The 24,215-nt window shown below is 42.7% G+C and overlaps 1 protein-coding gene across 1 annotated transcript in view; it reads right to left on the bottom strand.

Annotated features, from left to right (window-relative positions):
• Nucleotides 1-24,215, bottom strand: part of LOC142558439 (uncharacterized) — a 73,430-nt gene that overhangs the window by 2,982 nt on the left and 46,233 nt on the right. Inside the window, exons 9-10 of the mRNA XM_075670574.1 lie at nt 9,003-9,401; nt 1,616-2,105 (exon numbers count right to left, since the gene is read on the bottom strand). Coding sequence (XP_075526689.1) covers nt 1,618-2,105; nt 9,003-9,401 — 887 coding nt within the window. The 3' untranslated portion in view covers nt 1,616-1,617. The remainder of the gene's footprint in view (nt 1-1,615; nt 2,106-9,002; nt 9,402-24,215) is intronic.

Below are 24,215 nucleotides of genomic sequence, written 5' to 3'. Positions count from 1 at the left end.
ATATCATACTGTCATCAATTCTTGCAAGACAAACACATGCCAAAATTTCAACAAAAGGAGTTTTTATGAAATTTTGAGTTCCCTATGGGTCTCTCATTCACATATCACAAAATATGTGAACGAAAAACCCGTACGACACTCGAAACGTGACAAAAATTGCTTCTTGTTCAAACTTTTGTGAGTGTTTGTTTGCTTTCAAGAAGAAAATGTACAGCACTCGCCAGACGCTGTTCCACTGAACCCTGGATGATGCAATACATGTGACATGAGTGCACATGCACAATTTCCCAGTCTGCATATTTGAATATCTCAGCGGCAGATTCCAGCCAGAGGCAACACCCACAACATTATTTCAATACAGCATACAAGCTTCACTTGGTTTCCAGACAAGACATCAATAAAGATCACCGATGGCGTCTTTAAAGTTGCAGTGCTCACTTCTCAAGTCGTTGCGTTGGTGTGTGAATGGAGACCAGTGTTATGGGGTTTGCAAGTGCTCAACTGCAAGTCCGACACAGGACCTTTAACTATTCCCATACCGCGCCCATTCGGCGTTGTTAGCCTGCTAACTACGGTTTGAAACACCGGTTTCTAGACTTTCCGCGCCACTAACGCACACTGCACTATCAGACATGAAGGAAGAGAACTGTTCTTTCGTTTCCTAAGTAGTTAGCTTTTTTCTCCAAGGCGGTAATTTTTGAATGCGTTGCGAAGTTTTTGCCCTCGTCAAAGAAGAACGCAAAAATGGCCGCCCGCCATTAATGATTTGAAACACCGCTTTCGAGACCTTCTGCACTGCTCACAGACACTGTGCGGTAGGATGTGAAGGAGGAGAACTATATCTTTGTTTTCTAAGCAGTTTGCTTTTTCCCCACCAGGTGTTAATTTTTGAACACATTCCGGAAGCGGCACACGCGCTTCGAAAAATCACAGATCTCTTGATTTCTCTGTGTCTGTGGCTGATTTTATTGATGGACTGAGCAGCAGCGAGTCTGAGGATGCTAACTGTTCGTCAGACTTTGAATCTGAGACCGACGACGATGCAAGCCAGCCCGGAACATCGACGGCCGCAGCCCGGAACACCAAAGTGTAGTGCTTGCACTTTTTTTTAATGCGAGGTTAAATACCTCAGGGCATACAGGGGTATGGAATGCGAATGAATAAGGATGATTAAATGAATGAAAAAAGAGCTGGCACTTAAATTTTGTAGTGAAACAACTGCTCAATGAAATTTTTTAATTTTTTTCAGAGAGAGTGATAGCAATATATTTTGTACATATCATCATTTTTGTTATTTTTTAGTAGATACAAGCGTGTTTTTAAAAACTTTGTTCAATTTTATCCCACAATCTTGATTTTGGCACATTATATCTTTTTTAACGGTAATATTTAAAGTAATATTAAAAGAAAAGCTCTACAATATAGAGAGCTGGATATCTCTCAATTCAGTTTATAAAAAATTTTATGCCGAAAAAAAATCAATTAGTTCGTCCACAACAAAACTTGTGACACCCTGGCCTTTAGGGCTTCTCCTCCAAGTGACAGGACATATGTCAATCAATGTGTCAAAATCAAATCAGTCAATCTAGAAAAAAAGAAACTGCAAGCTCCTGACCGCTAAGTCTTCTTCCCTGCATGACAGAACATGTGGTTGGTGAGGTGGTCTTTCCGCGAAAAGGATGCACTGCAGTGTTCGCAGGAAAAGGAACGCTCTCCAGTGTGGGTACGCAAATGGCGTGTCAGGTTGCTAGTCTGAGTGAACGTTTCCGGGCACAGGTGACACTGGTAGGGGTGCTCGCCTGTATGGGTGCGCAGATGGCGTGTCAGGCAGCTGCGCTGAATGAATGCATCCGAGCACACGTGGCACTTGTACGGGTGCTCTGCCAGGTGGGTGCGCACACGATGGCGTGTCAGGCTGTTCTTCTGAGTGAACGCTTCCGGGCACAGGTGGCATTTGAAGGGACGCTCGCCTGTGTGCATGCGCAGGTGTTGGGTCATGTGCTTCTTGTGCTTAGTCTTGTAAGTGCACTGACGACAGCAATGCAGCCGGCTACATACAGACACGAGTGAAAGGTACTGCTCACGGGATGCCAATCGCAAGGAATCTGCAAAGTCAGAAGGAGCACAGGAAGTCAGTGTATGAATGAATGAATGAACGAATGTTTATTTGGCAGAAAAAAATACAGAGAATCTCTGTCAAAGAGGCTGTCAAAATGGCACGAATGCCTGACTAAGTGTCAGTCCCCTTCCCCGACCCGTTCCCAGTGCACAAAACACTCAAGCACACAGGGCAAGCATGGTACACAAAGTGGATACATACACAAAAAAATGAAAAGTACATGAAATACGTAAAAGAAATACTAATAACAAAAACAACAGAAACATAACAGAAATAATAACATAATAACATAACATAGCAGAAATAATAACAGAAATAGCAATAACAAAAATATTTTTGGTAAGTTGCCTGCAGGCAACACTCAATGAAGGGCTAAATAGTCAAATTACTTTTAATTTGAAGGTGGTGGGACAGTCCCATCTTTGAGCATTAAACAAGGGATTCTTTCACTCCAATAGCGCATTGTAAACACTTTCCATGATCCTGTTGCATTTCTTAAGCAACAGCGACATGAAACGAACCCTCCCTCCCCGCCTTCACCCCTTACCTCACACATGCAATTGCACCTATGTATACATGAAAACAGTCAATATTCCACATTGTGTATTACATTCTCTGTTCATACATTGCAGGGTATATCTATTTTACCCGGATCATTACATAGCAGTCAGTGCAATAAAACCCTTTATTTTTTTCATAACTTCAGTAAAATGATGGGACACCAAGCGAATTTGCCATTAGACTTGCTCCAGACAAGAATAGCATGGGTAGCAATCAATAAAGGGTTGTACCACCAACACGATGATAAATCAACCATAGATCAAGCTGCTGTGTTAAGTAACAAAGAAAAAAAAAGGATGCTGTTTGAGAATCAGGCGAGCTGGCTTCCAGTCGAAGCCTAAGCAATACAACTTGTTCGACGTTTTTCCAGGTGGCACGGACACATCTGAAACAGCATGAGGATCACTGTCAGAGCCAGCATAAACACTAACAGTTCCACCCACACAAAGCACTTCTTTTTTGTGTAGACAGACATACTAAGGCAGGGGCACAGTGCTTTGCTTCACAATATGTTATAATCTGATATATCTATTACGACTTATTCACTGACTCCTGCTGAACTTACTCAATGAGACAAAAACCTTTTTTAAGTACGAAAGAATCAGTGTTTGGACGTTAAGTTCACAACACAATTAGTCTTGATCATCAACGTCACTATTGTCCAAATGTACTTCAATTACGATTTCCATGACTTGCTAGATTGTAAAAACTTCAGAGCAACAAAGACACCCTGGCATGTTGTAATACATGAACCATTTTTTTGTTACTGAATAACGCAATGTGATCGACAATATGTCCAAATGCATACTGCTGTCGCTATGACTTGGATGAAAACACCAGCCTATTGGCCATGTGTGTAGGCAATCAAGTGATGAGGTACACGTTTAAATGACACGAAGTTCCTGGCATTGCACTGCCGTTCGCATCAATTGCAACACTGCCACAGCACGTTTCACTGCTACACCCCTGACACGAATGCCTGTGCACACATACAGCTCTGCTAGATCTTTTGCCTTTGCATAATAACATTTACTTGGAAGTCAGCGCATGTGATGCCTTAAGGGGGGACATGGACTTTCAAATATACATTTTTTTTAGATCCTCACCCTGACTTTGTCATGTTGGTTTCAAAAATGGAAGTAAATTTTGCATATGGCCAATATTTCAGAATAACTGAAATTAATTGTGTATTGTTTATCTGTACAATAGAAAGAACGCTCACTACCAGCCAGAATGTTAATATTGACATATGGCTGGATACTACAAAATGTAAAGAAAAGAGATGCTGGAGCACTTTTTTATATAGCAGGTGTTAACAATATTATAGCAAATTAAAATTTAATGTTTAGAAATGGCCAACATGTGATGCAATCAGTGGCCAACTTACAAATTTCAAAAGCCAAAATTTAAAAATCTGCTCCTGGCCTTTCGAGCTACACGCATGTAGCTAACATGCCAATGCAAAAGTAATGGCTCTATGTGCCCTGAAGGTCGAGATATCCCTTCTGCAAATTTATGAAAACACCAAAAGCGACATTTTGAGAGAACATGAAAAACAGAAAATAAAGGAAGCTTATTTTTAATACAGAAGACTACGAATTATTAAAACGTATACAACTTCCATTACATCACTAGCATCCAGGAATATAGTCTGCCTGGTTGCAGTCATTCCGGTGACGCCTTCTGAGTGCACGCTGCAAGTTTTCAGCAGAGGCACGCTTGTGTGCACATGCTGCTGCGTGCCGATCTTTCCCCGCCATGCGCTTGGTGTGGCCAGGATACAGCCACAGTTCATTGAGTACGACTGCTGAAGCTCTCTCATTCCCAGCATTACACTTCATTGCATGCAGCCTCAACCACAGCTGCTTGCACAGTGAACAGTGACGCATGCTGTTCCTTTGGTGCAGGTACGTGCCCATGTCATAGAGTGGAGATTTTTGTTGTTTGAGACTTTCCTTGTTCATGTCACTAAGAAGTGCTTCATCACACAAGCGCTTATACACAGGAAGAAGTGCCTCAAACACATAGGGTGACAGATTGTGGCGGTGCTTCGGAGTAGGCTCTCCTTTGGCCTTCGCAACATTTTGTCAACACCATGATTATGGACCTTCTGGAAAAAGAAATTGATTTGTCGTCACATCATTCGAAGTAGTCTGGTGGTACGTGGCCGTGACTGCCTTATGCATGCCCTTTGCATCACCCATGTGCACTTTCAAGGCCCAATGACAATAATTATTCAGCTTAGTAATTAGGTAACCAGTTAGCTTATCCCTGCAAGTAAGGCTGCCAGCTCCAGAGCACTTCTGCTTTGATTTAATGAGGGTGCACAGTGAAGAGCGCATTCTCTTGTCAAGATGATTCACACAATCTTCTTTTCCCACAGCTATGTATCCATACACTGGCTTCTTGTAAGGCAAGGAAGGTGCGATTTGTCGCCATCTGAAAGTAGAGCTGTGTACCGCATCTTTTGTTTTTTGCAGTGCCCTTTGAAAAAGGATCAGTGCACCTTCAACTTCCATCTCACCGGCTTTCTTAATAGTGTTCTTCTGGAAAACATGATCCTTATTCCAAGCCTGTTAGCTCGGGTCGTCATCTTTTGGCGCCCGTTCACACCCAGCACCAAAATTGGCGAGCACCACAAAATCGAGGACGAAGCCAATGAACAGCTCTATCACCGTGGTTACGCCGATATGGGGTGAGTGGCCGCGTGTCATCCACATGAGAAATACGACATGGGACTTTTATCTGCGTTGTTTATATTCAATTGAATGCATAAATTGCGGCCACCTGCTCGCGTCTCGTGCTCCTCGGCGTCCGCGACAACCTTCAGCACGGACATGAAGTTAAAGCACCGCTCTCCCCATCTAATACCGGCTTGCGAAAATGCGCATGCGGCATCAGCGCACCATACGCATCGCTTCTCAATTGGAACTTTTTCCCCAATGTTCGGGCTGCCAAGTTGTGGACGCTGCCCATACACGTGTGCGGCTCGTACAAGATTATATGGTTGTCGAAAATTTACCAGCCCCTGTAAAGCGTGCACCGCCGTATATAGAGACATGTTGAGGTGAAGGCACCGTACGGCACACTTTAGGGACATGGCGAGAGTTCGCATGGACGAAGCAGAGCTCGCGCGAGGCGATGATGCCTGGAAGGTGGCTTCGGCTGTGCTTCCAAGATGTGATGATTAGTCGCAGACTAGATAAAATTAACGGTCTGGGCGTAATTAGCACCAATATGACTGCATCATATATTACACTACCTCCGATATAGGCCCGCCGGGCGTCTTGTGCAGGGAGGGGGGAGTCAACGAAGTGTCGATGCTAAAAAAAGACGTCTACGTACATAATTATAGCACGGCCGTGCGCCGGCCGCTCCTATCTTGGAGGTAACCCTAGCGCCGGACGAGTCAAAGCGTGCGCGAGCCCAGATCGACGGTGTCTACGCGCGCGCCTAGCGCTAGAGGTCACGCACGTAATCTCACGTTTCAGAGATGCGTTGAAGGGAGAGACAGCAGGCAAGAGTTTGCTACCCTCAGTTCTCGCTCTTTATCACACCAGCGTTTTGTGACAGCGAGTGTTGGCAGTCGAGTGAGATATATGCTCATGTTTGTTTGTTTTCACGAGGGACATAGGTATTTGCATAGTTATTACATATTTATAAGTGGTCCGAAAAAGTATTTTGTCATGTTGTTACAACGTACATTAGACGCCATGTGATCAGAAGCACAATGCCATGGCTATGGGCTATCCCGTTTCAGAACAATCCTATAAAGATTTCCGACAAGCCTTACAGCTGTCTAACCTGAACCTATGCTTCCCCACCTTTTACTTCTCCAAAATTTCAGTATCATATTCAATGTAAACTGCATTTCATGTTCAATAATGCTCGGGGGTATAAGCGCTTTCATAGATCTAGTCGCCATAAAAACTTAACCACAAAACTTTTATTACATCCCCCAACCAATATGGCATCGTAAGTAAATCTTCAACTTAAAATGCAGCAAAATCGATATGACGTGGAGCGTACACATCTACGTTCTTAGTATGTAATGTCTATAAATTAAGAGTCCAATTTTAACGTAGAATTAACTTCAATATATCGGCTACTTAATATATACGAAATAAATCTTAGTAAGACGTCATTCAGATGTTACGACGGGACACGGACGTATCGATCATACCTGGATGTTGATAGGATATCGGTCGTTCACTGGGATATAATTATAGGATGTTTGCAATGTCTAAAGCATTATGATCTATGCACATCTATGGAACATAAATGCCTCATCTGGGAAAGAGCAGCCAAGAAATTGTGGGCCTCAAGCTTTGGAATAAGGAAGCGAGTTCACAAGCCTATTCACTGAGATCATCCAATTGTTTTATTTGTTACACGAAAAGGCACTTTTGTTCTGTTTAGAATCGATTTACTATTGATTTGACATTCTGATGGTGATGTGACTGTTTGCTGAGTGTCGCCTTTGCTTTTCTTCTCTGAAAGAAGTAAAATGGCAAGTTTCTTTGCTTCCCCGTGGATGATGAAGGGGCATGTGGCTGAGGGCATTGTCATGGTGGAGCTTGACCGTGACTTTAATGTCAGCCCTCACGCGCGCGACCCGGCGTTTCAATCTCTTGAGCAGCTCCAGGTAAAAGGCTGAGTTGACACTTTGTCCCTGCGGTGCAAACTCAAAATGGACGATTCCTCGGGCATCAAAGAAGACAATGAGCATCGTTTTGACGCGAGACTTGCTCGTTTGCGCTTTCTTTGGGGGGAGGGGGATGATTTTGAATGCCACTCGCTGCTCTGCCTTTTCGATTCTGGGCCGTTCTCGAACATCCAGGATTCATCTCCAGTTACGACACAGTTAAGAGTCTGGCTCATTTTTAATCAAATTCATGACAGTGCAAAACTCGAAGTTTTTTCTGATCTTGTGCCAGCACTCTCGGCACAAGCTTCGTGCAGACTTTGTGCATTTGCAGATCCTCGGTCACTATGCCATGTACCACAAATGTGGACATGTGCAGGGTGTCAGCAATTTGCTGGATGCTCAGTCGACGGTCTGAATGCCAAACTTCGCGGACATGATCCATGTTTTCGTCGGCTCTGGTCGTTGTTGGGCGTCCAAAACGAGGTTCGCAGGCGACCTCTTCCCGGCCCTCCTTGAACGCCTTGTGCCACCTCCCGGACTGTAATCTTGAAATGCAGTCATCCTTGAAGGCCTTTTGAAACATCTGGAATGTTTTGGTTGCATTCTTTACAAGCTACACGCAAAACTTGATAGCGTACCGCTGTTCAAGCGAAGGCTCCATCGCGCCGTGTTATCTGCCCACACTGCTCAAGCTCCATCACACTGTGTTATCTGCACACGATCCATCGTCGGTTCTTTCGCCGGTTCTAGTCATTGTTGGGCCTCCAGAATGGGGTTCGCAGGCAACCTCCTCCCAGCTCTCCTTGAATGCCTTGTGCCACTGCCCGGACTGTAACCTTGAAATGCAGTCGTCCTTGAAGGCCTTTTGAAGCATTTGCAATGTTTTGGTTGCATACACCCACTACACCATTTCAATACAGTGCACAAGCTTTACTCGGTTTGCAGACATGACATCACCAAACATCCCCGATGGCTTCTCAAAAGTTGTGCTCACTTTCTCATGTTGTTATCTTGGTGTGTGAATGCCGACCGGTGTTATGGGGTTTGCTAATGCCCAACCACAAGTGTGACACTGGACGTTTAATGCTTGAGAACCAACTCAGCTGAGGCATGCATTTCAGCTTGTGACCAGCTTCAGATCATTTCAGCTGGCACAATAGTTTATTCTGTAATAAAACTGTGTACTACGTTAGTGAGATCGTAATAATAAATAAATAGTTGTTACTAAAACATAAGTAATTGAACTAGGAATTACAATTATGTAAAGTGCAGACTTCACCATTGATGCGTTGTTAAATTTTTGCAAAAAACAAGAAATTTGGCACATACTACTGTACCCTAACTCAAGAGTAGGTTTCTGTTTGCATTGCTCAATTCGTATCTTTTGAGTAATTTCAACAAACTTACTTACACAGTTACAAACATATTTTAGGCCATTCCACAATCAAAATATAATTTCGATATGCTGGCATAGGTGAAGTGACTTGAAGGCATCCTATGAAAAATTCTCATTTATGGCAGGGTCAACTTTCCTTCAGGTACTATTAAAAGAAAAGCTCTACGATATAAAGAGCTGTAAATCCCTCAATGCAGCTTATAAATTATTTTTCGCCACAAAGAAAGTTGATCAGTCGATTAATCTACAACGAAACTTGCGAGCTGCTGACCTTTAGGGCTTCTCCGCCGAGTGAGAGGACATGTGGCGTATGAGGTGGTCTCTCCGCGAAAAGGATGCACCACAGTGGACGCAGGGAAAGGAACGCTCTCCAGTGTGGGTGCGCACATGACGTGTCAGACTGTGATTATGAGTGAATGCTTCTGGGCACAGGTGGCACTGATAAGGTCGCTCGCCTGTGTGGGTGCGCACATGACGTGTCAGGCTGTTCTTCTGAGCGAATGCTTCCATGCAGAGATGGCACTTGAAGGGCCGCTCGCCTGTATGTATGCGCAGGTGTTGGGTCATGTCCTTCTTGCGCTTAGTCTTGTAAGTGCACTGCCGGCAGGAATGCCAGGCCTGGCCACATACGGACACGAGTGAAAGGTACTGCTCCGGGGATTCCGATAGCAAAAAATCTGCAAAGTCCCAAGGAGCAAAGGATGTGAATGCGGCAATATGTCGTATATTTCATGGAATTAAAGTGCTACATCTGGCAATCAAAAAGTGTTGCCACAGATGAAGGCTAAACACTTGGTGACCTTGGCCTGGGAACCCAAATATTACTCTGATATCCACAGTGTGCTGGTGCAGTACATGTCTCGCACAATTTCCTATTCCCGTATACATATCTATATACAATTATTCTTAATACATACATTATAGTTCACAACACAGAGGTCGGACTTGGCAACCAATTTCAATACCATGCCTCAATAAACATTATTGCACTCACCTATAAAACAAAGTATTACATGTTTTCTTTTGCATCGCAAAACAGCACGACAAGATCATCAATAGATATTTGAACACATGAAACATACGAAATAAAATATTACCACAAATGGAAGATATATAAAATAAAAATGAAAAATATGCAAATGATAAAAAAAAATCAACACAGCATTATGGAGGTTAAATTGACACCACAATTGCTGGTAGAGAAGAGATCAACTTCCGAGCACTTTAAAAAATAAGAAGTGCTGTTTTGACTACATACATAACTAGCCTCAGCAGATACAAATCTCTACTCTCGAATATAAAGCTGAATTTGGTCTGCAAGTTTGATATTACAGCTAGCTCTTTATTGGCGGCACATATAAATACCAGAAAAAGATGTTTATTTACTATATAAACGTACTAACCACATTGAGAATAAGCATAATTGTAAGAGAAATATTTTGCAGTCTTCTTCAGCAGTAGGGGGTTAACAAGGTAGAGAATTGGAAGTGGCTTCACCTGAAGCCTCCAGGTGGGATTTGTACAGACAGTTCCCTTCATATGTGAACCATAGCTGCACATTTCATTTGCTTTACACCATGTGTGTGACAGCACTGCGGCCAAAGATCTTGCATCGTACTTCCAAAAGAAAGTGGGTCATGTGCAAAAACTCTCCCTCATCCTGTGCCCCTGCTCTAAAACAACAAATGACGCCTGCTGCCTGTTTTAGTGTTGGCCAAAAACTCAGAAAAAAAGCAGACTTTTGGTAAGTTGCCTGTAGGCAACACTCAATGAAGGGTTGAGATGTAAATATAAAGGGGGAATATAATTTATTGCATAACGTTAGACTCGTACAGGTGATCAACGCTGTCTTTGGGCAGTCAGCCTCAGCCAAATCTAAAGACAAATACCGAAGTATGCCGTGCATATGTTTTGGAAGAAACCGCGAGAAAAACATACTAACCTGGAAAACATACAATCCAAATTAAAGAAATTTGACAGACTCAACTATCGTTGACATCTATGTGATGCAAACCGTCGGGCGGATCATCGCAGCACAAGGCGCCGATGTGCGTTGAGCTGGTGGTGCTCCGGTGGCCTTACATGCGTTTTGTTATTTTCCTATTATGTGGTGTTTTAAGAGAGCGACGGGAAACCGAAATGAAATCGAGCTTGTAGGCGATGGTGGATGGTGCCAAAGCGAAACGTGACGCCTACATGCCTGCGGCAGGAAACAGCGGCGCGTTTGGATTATCGCCAACTAAAAGCATGAAGTACACTATCAATGGCACTACGCATCACATTCTGTAAAACAGATAGGTGAAGATGCTTATCGCAATAGGTTTGGCGGCGATAGCTGTGAATGCGGCATGCAACGACTCGGCCGAGGATTTGCTCATACCGAAATAAGAAACCATGCGCGCCATCGTTTTCACGCAAGATGGGTGGCTACATATTGTTCTCGATTTCGCGCATCTTGTTCACACAGCATCTAGTGGCCAGAAAACGTATACAATCGCAGACTGTAGCAGAGAACAGCGGTGCATTTTGATTATCACCGATTAAAGGCGTGCCCTACACTTCCGACAGCACCATGCGCTGTGAAACAGATAGGTGAAGATGCTTATTGCAACAGGATTGGCGGTTATCAACTGTGATTGCCGCGTGTGACAGCCCCGGAGAAGATTTGCTGGTACCTAAGTGAGAAACAGAATGCGCGCTGGCATTTTCATGAGAGAGGGGCAGGCAAGTATTGCGGTGAAGCTGCCGTGGCAGGCAGCTGTATACTGTTGTCGACTGCGGACGCCCCATGCATTTTCTTGTTTACATGGGATCTAGCAGCCGGGTAACTTATCATGCGATTGCAGTTCGGCGACGTGCTGAACATTGGCGCCGAAAAATCTTGTTTTCTGGGAACTTATGAACCAGTAAAAAATTAGCATAACTCTATTAGGTCATTTTTTGTGTTCTCGATTGTGAATGTTGGCGCTGGGAAATTGTATGTGACGGGAACGTATAAATGAGGTTCTACTGTATTCAGCACCTTGCAGAAAATTAAGAGCGTCATCAATCCGAGGCAGTGGGTAAACGTCTTTTCTTGTAATCGTGTTTAGGCGGCGATAATTGAAGCAAATTCGAATGGAGCCATCTATTTTGCACACTACAACGACAGGTGACGACCAAGGGCTTTGAGAAGGATGAAGGATGCTGCGCCGCAGCATGACGTCTACTTGTTCTGTGATAACTCCGTGCTCTTCTGCGGAAACGCGATATGCATGCTGTTACAAGGGGGCATGGGAACCAGTGTTGATGATATGAGACACTTGTTGTGCGACCCAAGGATGGTTGGTGGCAGTCGAAAGAAAGAAATGAACCCGTTAAGGAGAGTAAAAAGTTGGGTGCAATGAGATGGTGAAAGGGCTACGGCAATGGTGTAGCCGAATGATGAGACAGGTATGACATCCAGATGTAAACGGGTGGCGCCATTGGGAATATCAAACTTTTCAATGCATATGACAACTTACACAAATACTAAAGCCTCACCACACAGTATGGTCACGGCATAATGATGCGGATAGACCTCTCCCTATTTGCAAACAGCATGACGTCAATGGGAGCGCCCCTCTCATTTGCCGCACCCCCGACGTGGGCATTGGTTGGCAAAAAACGTCAATCGACTCATTTTATGCATAGGAGCGCTGCCTGTATCTAAATGGCTAAGATTGAAAATTTTGCATATTGCTATTTTCTGAAGTGGCAGCATCAAGGAACTGTGCTCAGAAAGTAACCATCCTACAACGCGTCGTAGCGAAGTGCACGGCACCTTTAAGTCAGCATATGGTTATTTCGTAAGAATGCCTTTTCCGTAGATCAAACAACCACAAAAATTACATTACTCTTCGAATGCAAATATATTACTACAGAAGATGAACATTTTCCTCGTGCCATAACTACACTTCACTTAAATGCGTGGTCATTGGAAAAAAAATGGCATTGCATTGACGTGAATGTACTTAATTTGCGTCCATTTACGCTGCAATCTTAAACGATATACAAGATTAATTTGTCTACAACCATCAGCCATACCCGGTGGTGGCACCTAAATTCCGATGGGGGTGGAAGGCAAAAGCTGTAGTTACTGTGCTTTAGGTGGACGGCGAAAAACCCCACGTGTTCAAAATTAGGGGCTCTCCTTTACAGCATTCTTCATAAGACACTCAGCCGAATAGGAATTTTAAACACCATATTTTAATTAATTTTTCCTCTTATTCATCGGAATGCAAATGCACGAAGCGTGTATAAATCATACTGAATTCGTTGCGCATTAACTTCACTGTGCCTTCGGCCTCTCTTTGACGGTTTTAATTTTGGAAGACCCAGTTTTACATGTTTATATGGATGATCACAGCATAACTTTTGTGTCGTAAAGAGAAGTATAAGAACAACAAATAAAACAAGTATGTTCACTGTGTAAGCTAAAGCACATGATATCTGCTAAAAGCGCTATAAGGTTAGTGGGTCGTCTTTTATGCAATCCCTGTGGCGAAATGTACACACGTAGCATCAGCAATGGTAAAAACATGATTATATAGCGCATGCACATTTCTGGTGGTGAGGCATACGCTCTTCCGCAAGAACTAGATATGTGAGGAGCTCATTTACAGTAATATGTTTAGGCCAATAGATTATGCTGAAACAATTTTTTTTCTCCACACAGCGTGGATGACACTGAGATAAACATGCTCACTGATCATTGTGTCTCATTTATTCCCACTTGTACCAATATGGCAGGTCCTGAAGTTCGACCGATGCCCGGTCACTAAGACTGCCCTTATTACATGTCAGCACGTCCACATTTTTGCAAACGTGACGCACTGCTAATCGCGTATTACACCACACGCACATCCACACAACAGTGTGCTCCATTTTCCTACGCAAAGGTGAGCCCATGCTGTCACTATTTTTTGCCGCACACTTTCTCACAACAAAACAAATATCCAAAAAGCCAATGTCGCTGTACACCCTAAACCACCATGTTGTTAATCTCTGCTAGTAAAAAAGCCAGCGTTAACAGCTTTACATCACACCTTTTACTACACAGCGATGCTCTCCAGCATGCAATACTACTGATCTGACTGACAACAGTGGAGTTAAAAAAAAATGAGCAAAAAGAAAGCGTCCACGTGACGCACACCCGCAACAAGTACTGCATGACTGAACCTTGCTGAGAGCTGGCGGAGGCGGTCTTTCGCCAACCGGTAATCACTGCACGTTTGCCAGTGGCATCATGCTGTGATGTCACCAGTGCCGTGGGACATACCCCAGGAGAGGTCTATTGCATATAGGTACTGAAGTGAACTCAGACCTAACAGTGAGGACGGCAAACGGGAGAAATAAGTCCTTGCGGTGAGCAAGCATGTCAGATAGTGTAAATGCCACAGTTGACTCTAGCACGGCAGTACACGACAAGGTCACAAGTACCAACGTCTCCGTAGAATGATCGGTATCAGCATCAACGAAGACTTCGCGAACACTGAAGTCGGCACCCACTGATGGCGAGTCACATATCGCTGAAAGGGCCACTTGCACGTTAGAACAATTGTTGATGGCACTATGACACGACAGTAAGTCCAATCTGAGGAAGAGATCATGAGAACAAGATAGTAAAATGAAAAACTCGATGATGTACAAAACGTCTTGGATGACTACACGGGGGTGCATAGTTGTAGGATGAATGCATTGCGAACTAGCAGTGCAGAGTACCATGCCAGATAGAGAAGTCGTGATTTTTTTTTATCTTGTGACAAAGATTTTCATGGATGAGGGAAATGGGGGGCCCAGTACCGACAAGCACTTGTGCACATGCTCGCTCAACATGGACGTCAATGACATACTGCGGTGAAAACTGAGGTCTTAAAAAGTTCGATGAGCTATATTTTTTTGCCTCCAGAACTGCGCTAATCAGTTTCCCTCAAAAGTAGGCGGCCGATGACGCACAGACGGCAGCAACCGTCGATGTGGAGAAGGAGAACGACAGCTCTCTGAACGGTGGTCATAATGGAAGGGTTTTGGCGGCAAGTTAGTGGCATCTCGGCAATAAATCTCGGTGGCATGTTGCGGCACACAGCAAAACTGGTCATAGGCACCATGGTTAACGGACATGGTATGACGACGGACCTGCACAATGTGAGCAAATTCCACAGGCAAAGCAAATAGGCCTGTTGTCTGGCGTGTGTCTCGTTTCGGCTGAAGCTGGGGTAACTGTTGTGGAAAGGGGAGAAAGAGGAACCCAGTGCTTCGGTGGCGCGGCGGAATGCGATGGTAGGGGTTGCCTTGCGATCGTGACAGCATTGTTGAGTAGCGGAGCTTTGACCCGAGATGGGTAGTCGGCATACGAGAGTGGTGCCATAGGAAATTTCAATATAGGTGGGTAATTCGGCATAAGAGAGAAGTGCCGTCACAGAAGCTAGCAGGTGAACAGATTGGGGGGGGGGGGGTGTCAGATATCTGGGCACGGATGGCTTGCTGCACTGCTGGAGTTAGTGTTTGGGTAGGCTCCTGGCTAAGAGGGAGCAGCGATAGCTGGTAGGTCACTTCCTGTCGAATGAAATCCTTCCGCTGAAGTCCGACATGGCAAGCAAGTAGTAACTGCAATGGCCGCGATGGAGTCAGCCTGTGGAACATTTCGATGGTAGATGTTACGTTGGTGGCACAATTCGTCGAAACTCTGGCAAAGGTTGAAGAGAATGGTGACACTGGTTGGACTTTTGGCTAGCAGTATTTGAAACGCATCATCCTCAATACCTTTTAGAATATGTTTGCTCTTCCCATTCTTCGTCATCGTTGGATTAACATGGCTGCAGAGATGCAATACATCTTCAATATAGCTGGGAAAAGTCTTGCCCATCTGCTGTGCTTGCTGGCGTAGATGCTGTTTGGCACATAGCTTGTGGACAGTGGGGCAGCTAAATACTTTGGTGAAATGTGTCTTCAACGTGGAGCAACTCGAGATGTCAGATTCACGAATCTTAAACCACAGGTTTGTGAGGTCAGCAAGGTAAGATATGACGTTAATCAGTTTTGTCTGGTCATCCAACCTATTGTGAGAGCTTACATGTTCATAGGAAGACAGCCAGCCTTCGACATCATGTTCTCCGGTCCCACTGAAGATGGCCAGGCTGCCTTGATGGAGAACGCTGGCACAAGTGACAGGAGCAGCCATAGGTTCAGATGGTGCATTGGTTGCTTCAGTCATGGTGTTGGTGAGTAACCTACGCGTGTCGAGCTCCAGGGTGACTTGAGGGATTCCAACAACCTCCACCAAATGTAACAAGATTTAATTAAAAGTGAATATCAGTCTAGCAGCAGCGAACAGCCTGAGCTATTGTTGATGTTTTCCTGAGTAGTTGTGGCACACACCCACAGTAGAGGATTGGCAATGAATCTGGTGGTTAAATTAGGTGTACAAATACAAGGGAATTAACAATTTGAACGTTGGAGCATGGAACGTAAAATTTTTGTCAAAAATTAAAAGAAAGCAATCAGAACAAAACCATGAATAAAAAAAGAACTAATAATAGATAGACAAAAAAGAAATAAATTAATAAAAACCATGGTGGGGAGGGGGAACAGTCAGTCTAACATGGTAATCAATTAGATTCAATCAGGTAATTTTGGATTTACAAGCAAACATTTCTGGGGATGAACCCAACAATGGCGGCTCCAAAAGATAGGTTCAATGGCACAGTTAAATCTAGGCCAATATTGCAAAGTTGGATTTCTAGTAGTCTTTTTCTTATTACAGAAAAAATGCCTTCAAGTTGGTGAAGGGATCAAACCTGTGTAGATAGAAGTTTAACATAAGTACACGGCAGCACAGCCTCATGATGGAAACTTCAATTTTTGTGTTTTGTGCCAAGAGTATAGAAGAAGTCCGTAGTCTATGGAGTTATTGCGGAGCCTGACACTGCCTGCATAATGACACTGCTGCAAAATCTAGCAGCAGTGGTATGATCAGTCAAGAGGGCAATACAGGAGAATTGGGCCATTTATAGATGCCTTGGCCAAAGAATCTGCAATTTCATTTATAATTAATCCTATATGACCAGGCACCCAAGTTAAATGCACACCTCTTAAGGACAAAGGTACCGATGAATGAAACGTTCACATTATGCGCGAGAAACAAAAAGCAGTAAGGAATGAGCACAATGATAATGAATCAGTGACTATAACGGATGACGTAACTGATGGGCCTAATTTGCGTAGAGCCAGCACAACTGCCATGAATTCGGCTCCCTTGCTATCACAGCATGAGTAGTCATCGTTGTCTTCGAGCTGCTACCAAAGACATGAGATGCGTCTGCTTCATTACAACAGCATTCAGAGATTAGAATCGCAGCACCATTGCTAGTGCATAAAAATGCAGCCACATTTCTGTGCATTCAACATGGGATTGTCTCTCTATTTGTGCACTGTAATCATTTTCCACGATGATCTTCCATTTGCTTCAGCAAAAGCAAAATCAAACTACAGAGCAGTGAAGGTAACTTATTCGCCAGTTAGTATTTCTGTTACTGACACAACCACACATACACAAACTTTTGAACAAATCTCTGAAGACTGGCAAAATTCTTTCTTCATGATTTCAATACAAAATGAGGCTGCAGGCGAATTCACCATTAGACTTGTTCCAGGCAAAAAAAAGCATAGGCGGCAATTAGTAAACAGTCACATCACAATGGTAAATCTATCATAGATCACAGAGCCATGTCATGCCATAAAGGCAGCAAACGGATGCTTTCCGAGAAGAAACTGGTTAGATGAATTCCTTGCAAAGCCCGAACAACACAACTTCTTGTGTGTTTTGTAGGAGGCATGGATACATCTGTAACGAAACGGAGGTCACTGTCAAAGGCAACGCAAACACTAACACGCCTACACAAATTTCTTCCTCCAAGTCATAAAATATATTTGGGTTGGGAGCTTGATGCTACAGTTCAAGGTACATTACATAAATTTATTACAATGAATTATCCACTGGCTCATGGCAAACCAACTTCATAAGACTGGAATACCTTTCGTGCAATAAGAAAGCAGCATTTCTTTTAGCACTAACGTTTCTAGACTCTGTGTCTTGATCGAATTGGCTCTTCTTTCAAACAACATCAAATGTCCCAATGTTCCCCCTAGCATTCACTAAGTGCATTGAAAGAGTATCGGTGAGTATTGGTGAAGGTTTTTTTAGTCACTGAACATGATATCTGTTAAATACATCTTTCACACTTAAGAAAAAAATGGCTCTTGCACAAGAGTAAAGGGTTTTCATCTAACTTGCAGCCAGGACATGGATGCCCATCAATGTGATTGTCACGTAAATTTATTTATGTTTTGACTTCCCCGATTTTGTCGTTAGTCAAAAACTGAAAAAGAACAAATTCAGCTTGCAATGTTGGTACGTAGGAACGTAGGAGGCTACGTCACCACTCCATTCAGGGCCGTGGCCAGGGGGTAGCACACTGGGCATGTACCTACCCCCCAACCCCCCTTTTAAACTTTTATGTTAAAATTTCAGCCCCCTCTTCCCATTCCAGGTGAAGTGCATGTACCCCCTACTTCACCCTTCCTGCAAAAAAATTCTTGCTGAGCATACTGCACCAGTCAGACACTGTACAAAGAAGTCATGCATTTGCATAAACTTCCATGCAATGCATGTCGAAAAGTGCTTGGCATACTTTAAAAGATCACAAGAGCGTTTCTTCGCAGTTCAAGAATAACATAATGCGATCCACAGAACCACTACATCTGTTATATACATCGTCATACATACATCTACATACATACATCATCATATACATCATACATACATCTGAGATATACGTCTGTTGCTGTCACTAGAATGAATACGCTAGTCAATTGGACATACCTGTGCCCTAGCAAGTGTTGAAGTAAGCATGTTTAAATGGCACAAAGTTCCTGGCAAGACGCTCTAGACCACATGGATGACCCAAATGCATGCAGATCTGTCACTCATCTCCAATTTTCTATATTCAAGCACAGGCTAGTGCACATGATGCGTGCTGTGGTCCTAGGTTGGCAAGAATACCCTTGCTGTACATGAAAGTGTTTACATTAAGGTTGTGTAGATATATAAAACTTCGAATACCAATTGAACAGCCCCACCCTCCCATTAAATTCATATCTGATTTGAGAATTAGTTATTCAATGTTGTAGAATATTAATTTCTTTTTAATATATATATATAAGAAACAGAAACACTCATTGCAATCTCAAGAAAGACGCAACGAGGAGTGCAACAATTGTTCAGAATGTTTCTGCTGCAGGAGAGCTGCTGCTGTAGCACAGAGACACTGGTTTCTGATCGAAAACAGAGTAGATGACTCAAAATCAGTATCAAAATATTTTGATACAGGCTTTGTTTTGAAAAAAGTAATTCATTTATGGTGCATTCAAGCACTGTCGCCTTTGAAATAGTCCCCTTGCATAGCAATACAATGCTCGCAGCGTAACTGAACCATTTTGCAAATATGTCTTGGACAGCTTCCTTCAGGAATGAACCAAGCACCCTTCTGCGATTCGAGCTTGATTAATGCAATCATGCAAATTTGGTGACTTCCGAGCTGGGTTTTCAATTCTGAAAAGAGAACGAGATAAGCCGCAGACGAATCTGAGGAGTAGAGTAGAAAGCGTGTTGTTTCGAGTGAGGAACTCGTGTTTGTGGAGTGAACTACGAGAGGATGCATTCTCACAGTGCAGAATCCAGCTCCTCGTGTGTCCTAGATAGGGCAGTTTTCTCCAAAAAGCCTCCCTCATAAGCCCTAAAACTTGGCAGTAAAACTCACTGTTCATAGCTTGCCTATTCCCGATTCACAATGATGTGAATGCCGAGAAACACAATGACCATGCACTTTGTCAAGCTGCGGACATGCTTGACAAAGTGCAAGTAGGGACAATACAACAGCAGCCAATGTGGCTTGCCATCATACCTCACATTTATTAAAGAAAAAGCAATGGTGAAGCAGCAGCTGTAGCGACCATTGTAGTCAAGATTCAAAGCACGTTGTGCCATGGCTTGAGTCACATGCACATGTGCGGCACTGGTGATTATGGCGAATGAGGACTCGCGGTAATGAAGATAATGCTACAGATGGCTCCACCTGCAGAAATTAATTCGAAATAAAGCTGCTGTCGCGTAACACTTCTATTTGCACGCACACTTTTTTCGTGCTAATGCCGACTAGCTCTTTGAGATGATCACCACGTGTGGCATAGCGCAGGTGTTCTTGGTAGTGGTGTGTCACATTTTCCTCCATGGTGCACATAATGGCATATAATGGTGCGCAAATGCACTTATGCAAGAACCACGGAGTTTCCTTTATGCCGAAAATGTAGAAATGAAATGGGCGAACTTACAGCATTTGAATAACTGCTTCATAAAAGCTTTGCTTCACATTGATCAGAAGGTGTGTGTTGTATCTGCATATGAATACAGGGTGTCCCACATAACTTGAGCCAAGAATTGAAAAATGAAGCGAACTGAACCGAACGCATGCTACTTGCAAAAGCCTATAGCAACTTGGACGATTTTCTTTGTTTTCCCCATAACTCATTAAGTTTAATTACCCAACTTGTTAATTATTGGCTGAGGACCCCAAGTATGATACATAGATTTGTAGAGCACCTGCAAAAACCACTGATCGAGTTGTTTCCCTTACGGTATGTCTCACGTAGTCCTCGTTTCCGGGTTGCAAAGAAAACCCCCAAAATATGAAAAAAGCCACGTGACGAAGCACTTGAACAGTGAGTGGTATCGAGCTGCTTTGAAGTGTGCGCTTGGTGAATAAGGTCGGCTCCCATCGGGCGACGGCGAAAATGCATGCTGCTGGCTGAGTGCTGCCAATGAGATAAAAAACGCCCTGCAGCTTCTTCGTCACCAGTCACGATGCAGCCGACATTGTTCACCGAACGAATAGCCCTGCGCAAGCGCTCCATCACGTGGCTTTCCATATTTCATTTCCATATTTCAAGTGCGCATTAACTATAATTGCAGAGCTGGCCTAACAGCCCAGCAGTACAGTTGCATTCTGTACAAGATGCAACATGGTGCTTGTGTTTGCAAGGGCTTGGAGAGTGCACTGTGGCACCATCAGGAAAAATAGAAAACTAAACACCCGTCCAAGTACTGGGAGTGATTAATTACTTTTTAACTAATTAACTTTTTCAATTTTGCCACCATTGTGCAGTCCTAGGGCAGTTTCGACCAAGGGAACTGTGTTACAGCTCATAGTAAGTGCAACTGCATTTCCTGTTGCACCTGTGCAAGCTGCTCAAAGTTGGTGGTGCGGATTAAGAAGTGAGCAGAAACAAAAAGATTTTTCTCAAACACCTGAACATTTCAGAATCATCATCAGATGTTAAAATGCCACGGCAAGTGACCAGCCGATTTGGAAGCAGTCTACGAAAGGAAGGTTAGGAGCCGACTGAACAGTCCAGTTTCATATCAGTTCATTCAAGCGTAGCTCGCCAAGTTCTCCACTTGCTTTAGTTTTTAGCTCGTTGGCCTTGAAGATGTCTGAATCCTGAAATTGGACACATATTTGTGGAGTTGAAGGTTGTCTCATTAGGCAATAACTCATTTGACTTGGACTGGAGCATTAGGATCCATTAGGATCCCTAACACATTTCGGAAACTAAAAGTGCAAATCAAATGTCACTGTCCAGATAGATTATCAAAAAGAAGACAATGCTGAACACTGGATTCTGGCTCATTTCTCTTGATACTTCATTTAACTTAAGCTCAATCAGTAGAGGTATATAAAAGGTAGCATATATATCAAGTAGAATTTGTGCTTTTTACTCAACCAAACCTAAATATTTAACACTTTCTTCAGATAAGTTATCCTTGGTGCATTGCTATATTTTTTAAGAGCCATGCCTTTATTGGCAGTTTGTCTTCAATTTGTCTGATAAACCAAAATAATATTGTTACACTGCTTTTGCCAGTCGTGCTCCTACTTCAGATGTTTTTTTCTCTCTCCTTAAATGAGTTATAGCAACACAGTGACATTTTGCTGCCACCAAGACAAACAATTCTATTTTTTAAGCTAGTGTCTAGAATATGATCATCAGAAAAGTTGTCGTCAAATATGCAATGCACGTATAAAAAATTTCAAGAATAAGTGCACTCAAAATAAGCACTTCATGTGTTTCTTTATAACTTCATTGTAAAAAAAATGATAGTGAAGTCAAGAAATAGTTGTTTGCAGTAAAATGTTGCGAAGAGATTGCATAACAGATATAAAGGGCTTAAACAAATGTTAACAAGACTTTCTTAATAATGACCCCAGATTATGGAGTACCACAACGTATCCTTTATTCAGGATGCACAGGGACTTGTCCTTTGGCATGCTGGCTGAGAATACACATACCTCCCACCTAGGTGCGTCATCTGCTGCTACCTGGATGGTACGTAATAAATGTGCCACCATTAGTGCACATGGACACTTGTAATTTTAATCCCATAGCACAGCCACTCGTAATTTATACAGCTATAGGCTCCCTAAAATGCACTAGACATAATATTTCGGACATATGGTATAAAAACCAATCAGAAAGTCCTTTTTTTGGTACTGCTTCAAAGGTGTACAATAGAGGCTGGAATGAAGCATATCATGGTTGCTGCAAACACAGCAAGAGGAAACATTCAAGGAACCTTAACAAAACAATAGTGTATGAAACATATGCTAAAATAACATAAACATTACCAACCTCTCAAATGTGAAAAAAAAATGAGAAAGGAGAGTGATTCTAGGTGCACAACGCGGCACTACATTAATGACAATTATTGAATATCACTTATGCACGAAATAAATGTAAATGCGGTCCAAAGAACGAAATTCACCTACTGTGACATAATATACAACATGGAGAGCTACTATAGATGAAGCCAGATTGCACATAATTGGAATTGCATCACTTTCTCTGAACAACATAACATTCAAGAGATTAAGTGATATCAATGACTGGCTCATGCTGTTTTTTTTTTAGTAGCGTTTGAAGTAGCCAAAATGTGACTCACAGAAATTAAATGGGCTTGCATAGGAGGTTTATGAAAGGAATCGCAATACATATTGGTATACCAAGCTTTTACAGTGGCCAAGCCATGTGAAAGCAATAAATGACCGCTTCTTCATAACTTCAATTGAAACATGAAAAAACAGACTGCCACTTTATTCGAGTTTGCTCTATGAACTGCAATGAAACAATGGTGTCTTAAGATAAGCTGAATAAACAGTTAGGTGGCTTTGAAAAGCACTGAAGCACTTGAACAGGCTACCTGAAAATGTTGAAGATAGTTGAGAGCTTTCAGCATGATCTCACCGGTATGAGCATATTTTGCAAGATGGGGCAGTCCATAAAACAAACAGGTACCTTCATAAGACAGCAGAGACATGTGTAATACTCCTCACTTCCTTATATGTATGATTTTTCAAACAATTTTTATGTGTAAAGTCAACCTTAAGTTTGATCAAAACTAAGGGTAGGTGAATATTTGAAGTAGCATGAATCACACAGTACACAGAAAGTATTCCTATTGAAAGAGGAACTATTCGGTATTTTTGGCTATTCCAAACTAATTAAATATTTCAAAACAACTGACTGTTGGAGTTTGGTTTCTGTTCGCTGTCGGCGAAACAAAGGATCCCAAATTATAAGAAGTAAACAAACAACAAGTTTTTGAAACGATGCACAAACAAAATGTGCAATGCAGGCTTTGTTCTCTGTTTTGCAGTGGAAGCCCACATGACAAACAAACATTCCATGTGATTACATGTAGCATAGGTTGAAAGTTGAGTTGAGTTGAGTTTAATGGCACATAAGCAGCTTAGGCTATCATGCGCCAAACACTAGGTATAGATTCTTTAAAAAAGTTGGGACACCTCAGCGAGTCCTTGTCTGGGCAAGAGCCCATAGAGTCCCAACAAATTAACTAAAAACCTCGGCCTTCTTCACAGGGATGAGAAGGTGGATGAGGTGTTCTGTAATATGTAGTTAAGCACACTGCGAGGTTTTAAAGTTTTATGAGAACTCCTGCTTCTTTTAAAAAGCTAAAAACACATGATACATCAACAAGTGTATCTTCTCCTAAAATCAAAGCTCGGTGAAAAAGGATGTGTTCTTTGTAAAATATGGTAAAAAACTTCTTCCTCAGTGGTTCAAGTTTTCTGCACGAAAATAGGATACGGTTTACTCTTAGTTCATCTCCACATAGTTCACATTGGGGTTTGTCTTGCTTTGTTAGAATGAAGTTGTGTGTTAGGTGTCTGTGTCCTATGCGAAGACGGCACAGAATCATTTTTTTGAAACGTTCCTGGTGTGTGCAAGATTTCCATTCGCCTAACATGGGCTTTAACAGGTGTAATTTGTTGTTTACTTCATTGTTCCAAGCAGACTGCCATTTTTTTCTTAGTTTATAATGTATTAACTTTATGCAG

Source organism: Dermacentor variabilis, chromosome 9 (genome assembly GCF_050947875.1).
Source record: "Dermacentor variabilis isolate Ectoservices chromosome 9, ASM5094787v1, whole genome shotgun sequence".
In the NCBI taxonomy this organism is placed as follows: domain Eukaryota; kingdom Metazoa; phylum Arthropoda; class Arachnida; order Ixodida; family Ixodidae; genus Dermacentor; species Dermacentor variabilis.
This window is presented reverse-complemented; position numbering and strand designations above follow the sequence as displayed.